General features: G+C 32.9%; 1 protein-coding gene and 1 long non-coding RNA gene across 3 annotated transcripts; one reads left to right on the top strand and one right to left on the bottom strand.

Annotated features, from left to right (window-relative positions):
* The first annotated feature begins 2,158 nt into the window (after window positions 1-2,158).
* LOC123221952 lies at window positions 2,159-4,247 on the top strand. Of its 2 annotated transcripts, none has more exons than XR_006503330.1 (2): window positions 2,159-2,314; window positions 4,014-4,247. It is a non-coding gene; the product is annotated as an uncharacterized LOC123221952 (long non-coding RNA). The 2 variants fall into 2 exon arrangements; XR_006503331.1 differs by having other exon boundaries at window positions 3,781-4,247.
* Window positions 4,248-6,464: 2,217 nt separating this feature from the next.
* On the bottom strand, window positions 6,465-11,538 carry LOC123220156 (RNA polymerase sigma factor sigA-like). The gene is made up of 10 exons (XM_044642184.1): window positions 11,408-11,538; window positions 10,273-11,103; window positions 9,590-9,788; window positions 9,381-9,473; window positions 8,735-8,863; window positions 8,515-8,568; window positions 8,357-8,434; window positions 8,188-8,250; window positions 7,215-7,327; window positions 6,465-6,796 (listed from the first exon to the last, which is right to left on the bottom strand). The coding sequence occupies exons 2-10, from the start codon at window positions 10,956-10,958 to the stop codon at window positions 6,688-6,690; spliced, it is 1,524 nt and encodes a 507-aa protein (XP_044498119.1). The 5' UTR covers window positions 10,959-11,103; window positions 11,408-11,538; the 3' UTR covers window positions 6,465-6,687.
* Window positions 11,539-13,912: the final 2,374 nt, after the last annotated feature.

The following is a 13,912-nucleotide window of genomic DNA, read 5'->3' as shown; positions in this document are numbered from 1 at the left end:
CATGTTAAGAAGTTAAACGTTAACCCTCTACTAATTGGGTAGCTATGATATTTTGTTATGACTAAGGCTGGATTTGAGTTGAGTTGAGCCGAGCCCAAACAAGAGTCAATTTGTTTGTAAGTAGGTGAGTTCTGGCTAGGCTCGAGCTCGCCAAGCTTTAGAAAACATTTGTTCATGTTCGATTCGCTTCATGGCTTAAGTATTCGTGATTGGCTCGCATAATGCTCGGGCTTGTGTGGACATCATCAACGGTTAAATGTTGTCGAAGAAACATGAGGAGGAACTAAAGTTTGAAATGGTAGAGACTTTCAAAGAGAAAAAACTGAAACAAAGAAACCAAAATGTTTTGAAGAGAAGAAACTTCCTAGAGAAACTTAGATAAGAAATGGAAGTTTGAAATACCTAAGACTTTTGAGAAAAAGAGATTGAAATAGAGAAAGCAACAAACGGAGAAAATAATTTCCAATGATTATTGGGGATTTCCAAGGAAGAAGGGGTTGTAGCCTACTTTAATGGTTTGCGATTCAAATTTCAGATGACATAGGTTTATTAGTTTATTGAAACATGGAGAAAATAATATTAAATGCTTATTGGTTTATATGAACAATATGAAAACAATTTCCAAGGAATGAGAGATTTCTAAAGAAGAAGGGATTTCCCTTCCCTCCTAATTTATTTTTAAGTCATAACTAAATGTGTCATAACCAGAGTCATTTAGTTATGAAAAATTTTAAAGCAAGCCGAGCATGGCTCTGTTCGGGTTGGGTTTCATATTCATATTTTATTTTAATCATGTTTGTGTTCAGGTTCGAATTCATGCTCATTTTCTCCAAGCTCATTCTAGGCTTATTCAAGCAAAACTTGTTTTAGGCTTGAACAAGTTTGCTTCAAATCTAGCCCTAGTTATGGCATATTGTTAAATATTTACTATAGTTAAGGCTGGATTCGAGGCGAGCTTTTTTGAGCTCGAAATGAGCTTAGCTCGAACGAGCCCGAAATGAGCTTGTTACAAGCGAACACGAATACGAACACGAGCTGAAGCAAAAATCAAGAAACGAACGCGAGACCGAACCCGAACAGAGGAATACTCGGCTCGGCTAGCTCGACGAGCCGAGTTGAGCTCGTTATTAATATGCTGGCTGGCGGTATTATATGACCTTCTGCGTTGACTTTGTATTGTGCAGCTACATAAAAAAGCTTGCTTTGTTGGCTTCCCTTAAACTAAAGCAAAAATGTTGCCGTTTGGAAGCAATTAAACTAAAGCAAACCTAATTAGTTTCCTTTTACTTTTTCTGTTGTTCTTCTCTGCTGAAAATAAACTAAAAACTAAACTATGCCAACAAGGTTTTCCACCTTTCTTCTCTGTTGTTCTTCTCTGCTGTTCAGCCGCCGACAAGGTTTTCCACCTTTCTTTACTTCTTTTAAAATATGTTGGGGAGGTACACATATTCTGTTGATTGCTTAAACATGGTTTACGATAGTTGTGACAATTTTCCCAAACATTCCTGGATTCAGCTTGACTCTCATAATTTTCACTTTCAACTAAACTACTCTTATTTTTTTAAGTTAAATACGAGCCCAAACTAGAGCCGAGCGAACCCAAGCTATTAGATACGAGCTCGAGTTAGGTGCGAGTCGAGCATGAACACTTAAATTATAAAGTGAGCCGAACACGAACATATGTTTTGACGAGCCCGAAGCAAACTGAAAATCGAGCTGACTAAAAACGAGCCGAAAACAAGCTAAACAGTGTTCGGGCTCGATTCGACTCGTATCCACCCCTAACTATAGTCATTGAGCTTTTAGATGCATTTTCGAATCATCTAAAAAAGGGTTCACAACTACGTCATGGTAAACTCAAATGGTCATATTAATAAACCAAACACTTAGAGAGAGAGGATTAATTATTAGATGTTGGCTAGCACTTTCCAAAGGATAATAAAAAATAAAATCATATAAAATGTTATATGAGTGCAAAAGTAACATTTTAAAAATTAAGATGTTAGTGAGATAGAATTAGGGTGCCTAAAGTATATGTTTGATATACATGCATGGTCACAGTTTAAGTAAAAAATTTAAAGGGACCAATTAACAATTTCATAATTTTTAATTAGCCATTAGTATATAAATAAGGTTTTAGTTCATTTTAAGAACATAACTTCATTTTAAACTAAAGCTTTCTCTCACAACATACCAAAAGCTCTCCCTTCTCTCTAGCTCTTGGCCTTGGTGGCTTTTTGGCTTGGTGATGCAATCTTTTGGAGGTTCTTTCATGTGAGAGACTTCTTCCATCATCCTACATAAAAAAGGAAAGGTATAACTATTTAACCTTCTCATGTTTTCTTTTTTATGCTTTGATTCTTGCCTTTATATACATGCACGTCAATCTTTGCATCATTTTCTTCCCCATTCTCCTTCAAATGGTATCAGAGCCATTTTGGCTCCTTGCATGTTGATTTTTGAACTAAAAATGTGTTATTTGTGCATAATAGTATGTATATATGACATATGTGTACATGCATGTTGTTGGTTTGCTAGGAAATCAAGTTTTTAAAGCTTATTATTGAAATGAAGCTCTCAATTTTGAGAATTTGCTGGGTTTTTTGTTTCCTTTTTATATGTTCTAATGATTTTAGATGAAGAACATATGAATTAATGCATGTATATGATGAAGTGTTCATGAGATGCATGTATATGTGCTTAATTTAGACATGCATGTGCTTTTGGCTTGAAAAATTGAAGTTTAAATCCTAGATTTTTTTTTTTTTAATGCATGTTTGGTTGGATGTATTTGATGATATACATTAGAAATTTTATGCTAATTTTGTGTATAGTACATAAAATACATCAATTAAGGGCATGCATGTATGGTATATGCATAGAAAAGTTTAATGTATGGTGATATGTTAATATATATGCATATACATGTTGAAATGTTCATATAAAATTTTGGATCTTTTAAACTTTAGTTCAAACATGTTAAATGTAATTTTAATACTGATTAAAGCAATTTTGGGTGAGTATTAAATTGTATGGAATTAATTTAATTACATAGAAATTGAAAATGCGATGCATGGTAAAAAGGTTTTGCATGTCATGTTGAATGGTATGTTATGTATATGTGCCATGAATGTTTAATGCATCATTTAGTTTAATGTGATTAAATAATAAATTATACATATATATCAACTTACGTTTAATTGAGATTAAGTGTAAGATGTGATTAAAAGTTGACAAGAATTAAATATATTCATATAATATATGTGAAGACATGTAAAATGTTGCCTGTACTTTGCTGTAATCATGGTGAATTTAAATGTTTGATTTAAAATTGGCATAGCAACAAATGTTTGATTCAAATGTGGGGTTTGTAGTGTTTTGAGTCCATGATTGTGTCCAAAAAATTTTGCTTAGGCCACCAAACCATATAAAAAACTTTGTCTCTTTCATTGTTTACTAATTTTTGCTAACTTACAAACACTTTATATAACGTTTTAATCACACATCTCACTTAATATTTCTAGCTAGTTAAGTACATTGGTGTGTATTTTTGCATCAATAGTTACCAAAACATATGCATTGATACTTCATAAGGTACAATCAATAAAAAATAACATTTTGCACAAGTTACAATAAATTTTAGGTTATCGCTCTATAATATCTATATGTGCGTAGCAAGGTTATTTATGTCATTTTATATTAAGTATGAATTTATTTAAATGTAAAAATATGTTTAAATTAAATTATTTAATAAAATAAGTGGTCAAATGGTCATTTCAGAGGAAGGAATGCCCATTTAGTTGGTGCCAAGTGGACAATTAAAAAAATGCGTCATGTTATAAGTGGATTAAGAGGTGAACGATCATTCTTATAAGGTATAAGGTTGTTCCAATAGTTATTTTATTGAAATTCTATATAAAAAAAATCATGATCTATGATTTGGCCTTACTCCCATACGCAAATACTCACTGAAACTATTTCTTCTCACATTATTTTTCAATTTCAATCATTAGGCAAATGACTTGGAAAGGAGATTTAAGGTTAGGAAAATGATCTTCATCGAACCATATACACTTGGAAACCAAGTAGAAGTCTTGTTATATTTAATGTAATTTGATTTCGGCCAAAAATTATATTAGTTGTATTGATTTGAATTTGATTTTGACATGATGAGATTTTAATATAAGATTAATGTTAGGTAAAAAATGAAGATTTGTACATAAAGAGAATAATGAAAATAGTAAATGTCATTTGTTGTGATTGTCATGGATGTTTTGTAATATGTTTAGAATATTTGGTATTCTAGAGGAATGATATTGTGATGGATGTGTTGGAATTTAAAATTTTTATGAAAACAAGCCAATTTTGTTGTCATAGATACCATGGAACAACCATTTCAAGAATAGGAACAATCATTCCTTAGCAAAACTAGGGTTTTTGAATAATGATAGAATACCTAACCCTATAGACAAGTATGATCGTTTTTTCCACAAAGACTAGGTCACAATGAATGCTCATGTTAAAGTATAGAATGATCATTCATATAGAAAAAAATAAAAATGCTTTTGGATAGATGAATGATCTTGAGAGAAATTAAGTGAATGTTCAAAGTAACAAAGAATGGATGCTCATTCTCAAAGTCGTGAACGGTTAAGTGTAGGAACAACCATTCCATAGTAGAGAACACCCGTTCTAGAAGTATCCCATGAGTTTTAAGTGCAAGAACAATCGTTCCATAGTAGAAAACACTCATTCTATAAGTGTCTCACGAGTTTTCAAGAGACATGAAAGGTGTATAGTTGCACCAAGACATGCCTAAGATAATTTATGAGACATGACATGAGTTATGAGCATGTACATGAGTTGTGAAACTAATACGCAAGCCAAAGATGAGTTTAATAAAGAGCTTGAGGTTTAATATCATGTATTTTAAAAAAATATAACACAATTTTTATGCATGATACATGTTAAAAGTTTCTACATGTTTTCTAAGTTTCTTAGCGTGTTGAGTCATATGAGACCAAGTGATCCCATAGTATATGAATGAGACTTCATGCCATGAGTTTGAAAGATTTATGACACTAATGAAAACATGTTTCTCATGATATTATTAAATGATATTTTTTTTTAAGAAAGCTGTTGTGATATGGTGCCCATAAGATAGTCTGTGCCAGAGTAAGGCACACCCACAAAAAGGTGTTACATAGTTCATAGTATTCACTTATAGAGGATATTTCTTTAATAGATGGGTGTTATATACTTTGTGATAACTATGAGAGATAACAACACTTAGAAATATGGAACTATAATATTTTTTTTTGATAAATGGGCAACTTTTCAATTTAATCATTAAATAGACCAATTTTTTTTTTTATTATTCTATTGAAGAAATCAAATTTTTATTAATTTCTATCGAAACTACCGAATTATCACGACTTCATTCGAAGTTAAATAGGAATGACATGACAGTTTTTTATGTTGAAAATGCTTATGTGAACACTTTATTCTATAACATAGATAATTTGTATAGTAACACAAACATTTACAATTGGCAAAAACCTCAAATTATAATATTTCCACAAATTTATTTCCGAAAAACACACACCAAAAAAAAATCTATCCAAAAAAAGCAAAACTAAACTAAAATTAATTTATTATTTTGTTTGTTTTTAGTAAAGATTTTATAAGTGGAAAGTTTAAAATTCTTTATGTGAGTTAATAGTAAATAATAATTTCTTTGAATTTTAGATACTCTTAAAAATAAAATGAAGCAACGTTTTAAATCAATAAACATCATTTTCATTTAAAAAAAAAAATTCCAAATAGATAGTACACATGGTAGAGAAATTATAGAAATGATATAAAAGACATTTAGAGGTTAGACTTTTTTGATGAGAGAGAATGCAGGTTTGGCCCTTTTAATGAAAAAATTTGAAACTTAAATCATTTCAATAGAAAAAACAAAATTCCATCAATTAAAAATTATTCACATCAACAAAGAATTATCTTAATCATCATTTCTAAATCAAAACAAAAATTCTATGTCATTGATTTGCAAAGGCATTAGAGATTAAACCCATTCTTATCTTTGCTCATTCAATAAGAAAAAAAAAAAAGTTCAACCCGTTTAATAGAAAAAAACAGTCGAAGTTCGATCCCTTTAGTAGAAAAAAAAATGATAGTTTTGTATCTCTGTGTGTTGCTATCTCTAATTGTGATGATAATTGAAGTTTAAATTCTGTTATCAATACCATGCAAAGGTGTAAGGACAAGTAGTGAATGTAATTTGAACAATTAAAATGCATCAATCATTGATATACAAATATGAAGAAGCCTAGATCATGAACTAATTTAACTGCTCACCAACAAATCATAATGGGAAGTCATCATCATCTTGGCTATACATAAATGAAACTGGAACTACTGAATTCATCATCATCTTGTGTATAGATAAACCCAGAAAGTAATCCAGGAAGTATCTCTTCTAAACATTCAATACATGAAATTTTATCGCAACTTACAACCTCTGTGTTTAATAACGTTACAGAAAGTTCAATGTGGTAGCTCCTTAATTCAATTTTCTATGGGTATGCCTGATTCAAAAAATAAGTCAAGAGACAGCTTTCCTCTTTGTATACATGTATATACAATAATTTACTCATTAAACCATGTCTATAATGAAACTTACTAATGTTTCAACAGCAGGGCCTCCATGTTTTTCTTTCTCGCTGCATGTTTTAGTTTCTCTAGCGCCACAAGTCCAACTTGCCTAACTCTTTCTCTTGACAAACCTATTCTGCAGAATTAATTGATAACACTGTTAAATCAACTAAAGAATGAAAAAGGTGCAGTTATTATGTCTGCAGAAAATATCGTCTAAAACCTTTTTTCATTGAAATCAGTTGCATGTATACTCTTTTAGTAAAAGAAAATTGAAGTTTGAAATATAAGCAGAAACAAGATAGAAGCTACAACTATTTTATTAAATATATCATATGGTATCCAAGAAAAACTGAAAACTGCAAGAAGAAGTTGCTTCACCCTATAAATGTAATTAGATGAAATTTCTTTTTGTTCTACCATAAGCTTGGAAGAAAACAAACATTTTCTATGGTACTTGCTTTATAGAGGAGAGGTGCCTTCAGATTTCTCCAAAGAATATACATCACAACAAATTTATGCCCATCTAGCAATCAAGTTTATCAGTTACTCACCGTTTACTTATATCCTCCCATGTAAGGCATTCCTTATCAAGACCGTAGTAAAGACGTATGATTTCTCTTTCACGTTCTCCAAGTGTCTCTGTAATGAGTCTGTTTACTTCATGCTGCAATAATATCATTAGTTTGGTCAATGTCATCTTCAATGGCATAGATAACAAATATTCATGAAAGGTGCTTTAAAGATTCATAACTGGGGGATGGACAGATGCATGCTGAAAGCCTAAGGTATTTTTTAAAGGTGGCAACATGAAGATAATTTCAGTACGATAGCATCAGGAATTTTAATTGAATTTTTCAAAGATCACAAGTAATTTTTATTGATGTCAAATTTGATCGAAAAAAGACAAAGCACAAAATAGAATTTTGGATAAAAGGATGCAGTTGTGGTTTAACTATCTCCTTGGTGTGTAGTTCTCCAGTAACAGTTGGACAATTCTAAGTTTGACAAGCCCATTTATTAACATGCAAGTTCAAAAATTAAATAAAATTCTGCACTGAAAAACCACACAATAATGGCATGCACCCTTACATTAATTACAACATAGATTATCAGCAGACCATGGCTTAACACATTTATATTCCAGGGTATGGTTGATTCTTAATATTTACATTCCCAATGAAATATAGATAAAGATGAATTTTTACAGTAAGTGATGATGTTTATTTTCAGTGCAAAATATATGTTAAAAGAAGCTTTCCAGCAAAGTATTACTTTGTTTGAATAGCCCCCTATCAAATGTTGTGGATGAATAAACTGATCCTTTAAAACTCTACATAGCGCAGAAAGTGGATCTATTCAGGCCGGCCTAAAATAATAAGCTTATCATCCAATTATGTTAAGCTAAAACATTTTATTTGGAAGAATAACTCGGTAATAATTGACCTAACTTTACATTTCTGTGTTATTATAATCCTTTAATTATTAGTGGTAATTGGTTAAACAATTTCCAAATAATTCTTTTACCTTGAGCATCAACCCATCCACTCCATGCCATGGATTGTTCTCCACACGATTATCTGCAATGTACTGAAATGACGCATAAAAATGGGTCATTTGCAATCGGAAAGAGGCAAACAAAGCCTGCACCAAAATTTTATTGAGGGAACTTGCAGAAACTTGGTTGTACACTTACACTATGATAGGTTTCACCAGGAAGGCCATTTAACGAGGGAAAAGCATCCCTGTCAAGTGAGAAAACCTTACTGATTGCCTGCATTCAGTGAAATTGCAATCAATAGGGGGAAACAAAATTACATACGTAACTGTAAATAACTCTTAAGCGGTTGGTACCTCAGTGGCATTTCTCACTTTCTTTTGCGACATGTTTAGGTATTGTGCAATTCTCTGAAAACATGGCAAGCAGCAAAGAAATGTGAAAAAAAAAAAAAAAAGAATGTTACAAAATATTAATATGTGATAAAATATTATGATTGTAAAGTACACTCACAGACAACCAAAATATAGAAAATAAAATTTGTATTGTTTGATCACAGTTAAATAATCAACTTACATCAATTGATGGTGTTACTCCTTTCTCTTCCAGTCTAACCTTTGCATTCCGGATTAAACCTAACCTTTCGTGCAGATGATTAGGCAATCTTAAGGTTCTGGAATTCTCAACTAATGCCCTATGAATACCCTGGCATAAGATCATGTGAACCAGCATTAGTTTTTTGCAGCATTACCAGCTAAAAAGAATATACAACACGAGACAAAAATACCGTAAATTGAACTGAATAACTAAATACGAATAAAAGAGAGAAATAGATTGAAAATTAGTTAATTCTATTTGAAAAGAATGACGTAGGGACATACCACCTAGTAAACTTGTAACAATCTAAAAGGATAGACAAAGGAATATTGATGTTCGGAGGATCAAATGCGGAATGGATTATCCTCCAACAGCCTACTAGTGAACGCTTTCTTTCCAAAGAAAAATTGTATCACATAGACAGCTTGCTGTCTTCAGACTTTCAGTCATGATAAACTTATAGATAAAACCGAAGAACTGAAATTTGGTTATTGAAAATTTTATTTGTTTAGAAGGTACCAATTATCAATGAGAATTTTAGTTAGTTAAATGAATTACAATCATGATTGCATATTATCTTTAACAAAGCTTTAATGATGTACAAGTGCAAAACATCCGCCTTTACCTGGCGTATCCACCAATACACATAAGTTGATATTTTGAAACCCTTTGAAGAGTCAAATTTCTCAATCCCACGTAATAATCCAATCAACCCACCCTACATGAACAATATAGAATATGTCACTTATCAGAACATAGACAACTCAATTGCAGATACAACAGCACAATAAGAGTATATTGGTCTTTATTTCATCTCCAGATAAAGAAAATCACCTGCACAAGGTCTGACATGTCAGCACCCATGTTATCATATCGTTGAGCTATAGACATGACCAAACGAACATTGCTCATCACCAGCTTCTCTCTTGCCAATGAACACTCAATCAATGTTGACTGTAAGTCAGTGCGAGATATGCTCAAGGAAGCTGCAAGTTGTTCATCTGAGGGCTCAAATCCCAACCTCTCCTTCAGTCTACAATACCCATATGAAAAAACAGAAAGTGTACCAATAAGTTCACTATAACATCAGCCTTTTTATGTTCTTCTAAAGAAAAATCCTGAAGCAACAAGATCATTCAGGATGATATGTGGTCAGAAAATGTAAATTTTAGGAATAGATATATAGCTCCCTAATCTTCCTTTTTTCCATGCATAAAACAGGGGATTTTAATTCTTTCTTCTAAACAGTATATGTTACTACAATAAATTTGCATTTCATAATCATGAAAGTAATAGCTCCTAAAATATTATTTATGCAAAACAATTATTCAAACAGAAAAGTAATAGTAAGTGTAAAGTACCTAAGAAAGTAAAGCATCAAAGAAAATAAAGCCAAAATTTTGATATAATACACTAAGAAATATAAAGCTTTGGCAACTTGGATGTTCAAACCATCTTCACCTAAGAAACAGCTAAACATTACACGAGGTAAGCAGACGATGAAATTCATTTATTACCTCAATTTGTGCTCGTCTAAGGAAAGGCCAGCTTTGATTTTCTTTGATAGACGCACAACTTCTGCATGGGTGAGCAGCTCCTCACTCAACACACCCTTTACATAGCCTTTTAAACGAGTCTGAAGCAACTCTGGACTAATCACAGACCTCTGCAGATTGGGGCCATTTTGCTGAATCATTGACTTACTTTGGTTCAAAACCTTCTTCAAATTCATTCTTCTTTGCCTAGCCGATATTCCAGAACACGTGACAGGTATCTTCTTGTGAGTCTTTTTACTTGATGAGTCATTTAATACTGTCCTCTCAAAAGAAAGATTCCATTGTTTTTCAAGCATAGACTTTTGCAGCAGCAGAAGTGCCTCCACTGAATAGTCAAAGTCTGGGTTTTCCTCTTCTAAATCATCAGACCTCTGACGCCATGGCTCCGTAGTAGAAGCAAAATTAGTATCCAAATGTTCTTTAAGAGCCTTAGTGGACTGAGAATGTTGCTTGGAAGATGGATAAGTTGGACTATAATTGGACGACTTTTTGGCGGCAACCACATTTTTTGTTGGAATAACTTGATAATATGGTGATCCATGATCATTGATTTGAGAAAATTTTTCTGTTAGATCAGAATAATAAAAGGAGGAGCTCAATAGTCTCTTTCCAGTACTAAGTCCAATAACAGCAGCCGTGGTCATCATAAGGCTTCTGCTCTTGCAACCAATATTACCATAACAAACAATTCAACAAAATTGTAAAATATAACTATGTCACACAAAACCTCAGCTCTTTTAAATACTAAGCTCTCAATGAAATTGTTCTTCTGTGTAGTTAATCTGAGTTTTCCTGTTACCAAAGCAAAAATAAAAAAATAAAAAGGGTATCCAAATTAGCTTATATTGTCAAAATAAACAGAAACTAGTTCATGAAAATCAATGAAACAACATTATTAGTAACTAGACAATGATGCAAAATTCAAACCTTATTCTACAGCAAGAATAAAGAAAGAAGAAATACATAAGAAAAGTACTTGCATTGACAGAAAAGGTTTCTTAATGAGTGATCGTGCAGTGAAATACTCAAAGTTATGCTATGTTTAATTCAAAAAAGAAATACAGTACAATGCGTAGAAAAGAAAAGAAGAGAAAACCTCTTGTTGTTGTTGTTGTTGGTTGAGGACAGATGAACAAACAAGAAGAGAGTTACGGTGATTTCAAGGGAAAACAAATGGAAGAGTGTAATAATAATAAATTATTTAAAAAAAAAAAAGGTGAAAATAGTTAGAGATATGGAAGGAAGAAATGGTATTGGCTGAAGCAGATATTGGGTCTCCAATTACGAGTGGTGGACAACTATTTGTTGCCATTTAATTATTATTATTTTATTTGTATTTATCATTCAGTTTAAAATTTGATATTTATTTAATGGCCATACCAAGGGCAAAAGCAAAAGTCAAACGAAATCTGGACCCACCCATTGTTTAAGTGACGGTGTGCTTCGCACACGGAATCTCAGCCCGTTACACGTGGAAGTTTCTTATTCATCGCACTCCCACCCAGCTCTTTCTTTTATCATTGGCCAAAGGAGTATTTCCCAATATATGCTACAATGTCAAGTGTCCCTCCTTTATCTATGATAATATCAAATATCCACCTATCAGCAGTTAACATTAACGGAACCCTAACACCTTGAAATTTTATCTCATTTTACCCCTCTAAACTTAAAAAACTAAAAATTTCTCCTAGCCTAAATTTTAAAAAATGACAGTTTCACCCTAAGGTTTCGTTTTGAAATCTCCAGCATCATCTCTGGTTTTATTGTCGGCAGCCTCTCCCTCCCGAAACATCCTCTCCCTCCGTTGGCCTCTTTCCTCCCATTAGACACCTGATCGACATCGGAAGAGCAGTGAAAGACGAAGAACTTCATCGGGGAAGATGAAGTTTTTTGTCCTCCCAGACAAAGATGAAGTTGTTGTCTTCGGCTGGAAAGACGATCATCTTCCCAAAAGAAGACCTCTGGGAAGACGACCGTCTTCCCAGACGAAGATGACAGCTTCGTCTTCACCTGGGAAGACAAAGAGCTTCGTCTTCCCCGATGAAGCTCTTCATTTAGGAAGACGAAGATCGGACGTTCGACGTCAATCATGCGTCCAAATGGGAGGAAAGAGAGCATCGGAGGGAGAGGATGTTTCAGAAGGGAGAGGTCGTTGGCAATGGAGTCGGAGATGACGTTGGAGATTTCAAAACGAAAACCCAGGGTGAAACTGCCATTTTTTAAAACTTAGGCCGAGGGAAACTTTTAGTTTTTAAAATTTAGGGGGGAAAAAAGAGATTATATTTTAGTTTATTTTTAATATTATAGAAAAAAAATAACGATTTTACCCTTATTACCGTTAATTTTAACTATTGATGGGTGGGCATTTAGTGTTATCATAGATAAAGGGGGGACACTTCACATTGCAGCATACCTTGGGTGGGAAATAGTCCTTTGGCCTTTATCATTTCCAAACACATTCTTCTTATCCAACTCCTCGTCTCATCTACCCTCTCTCCAAATAGCTAATTGCATGGTCGCTCCCAATGCCTGAAGGTAGTGGTCGATAGGGGTTGAATTAGGGCGAGTTAACTTAAATTCATTTATCAATTTAATTCAAGTGAACTCAAAATAAGTTTGGTTGAAATAAACTCAAATTCAAAATCAAGTTTAAGTATTTTATTTGAGTCTAAGTTCGAGAGTATTTTATTTATCAAACTTGTAGTGATGCAAAATTTCAACTCGAATTAATTAAAACAATACGTTTTATTAATATGTATCAAAACAATATCATTTTGATTGATTTTGGTTTTATTATAACACCGAATTGAACTTAGCTCGTTATTAGAATCGAACTCAAACTTAACTCTCCTCAAGTGGAGCAAAACTCCAACTGATTTAAAAGGAGCTCATTGAGATCAAGTCAAAACTTAAGTTCAACTTTTTCAAATCGAATCAAACTTGAACTAAATCAAGCTCGAGCTTAAGTTTAATTCAACTTAACTTGAATTCACCTCTATTGGAACATTTATATAATGTTTAGAATACATGTTGGGATTTAATTTTTCAAATGACTAAATCCAAAGGTTTGGCCTCAAAACATGTTTTTCCATCCCTAGCTGGCATAAATGACACTTTCCATTTAAAGTCAAACTCAATTAATAAAAAACAGTATTAGAAAGTGAAATTATTGTTTATCCCTACTATTTCATTTTTAAAATTATAAGTTAATCCTAATTAGAGGTAGCAGTAGGTCAGGTTACGTTGTGTCGGCCAACCATAACATGACCCACTAGGCCCCTGTATCAGTTCATGCTAAGCTCGTCACTTGGTAGGCTTTTATGTCGGGTTGTTCAACAAAATCTCTGGACCCGAAACATGGCTTAGAGCCTTTGGGTAGCTTTATAGGCCTTTTTGCAAGACGGCCCAGACAATAGCAGGCATACCAAATAAGTCGACTTATCCAAAAAAGTTACACAAAATTAGTATAACAGTATCGAGCCATGTGAGATTGCCCTACGAGTTTTATTTCATGGCTTAAGGCATAGCCTATTAAGTCTACGGGCTTGGCACAACCTAATTTTTCTATGCTTAAGCCCGAGATAAGCCAAGTCACAAGCCA

The sequence above is a fragment of the Mangifera indica genome, chromosome 7 (genome assembly GCF_011075055.1).
Source record: "Mangifera indica cultivar Alphonso chromosome 7, CATAS_Mindica_2.1, whole genome shotgun sequence".
NCBI lineage: Eukaryota > Viridiplantae > Streptophyta > Magnoliopsida > Sapindales > Anacardiaceae > Mangifera > Mangifera indica.
Note: the sequence above shows the minus strand (reverse complement) of the source record. Positions and strands in the feature narration are given on the sequence as shown.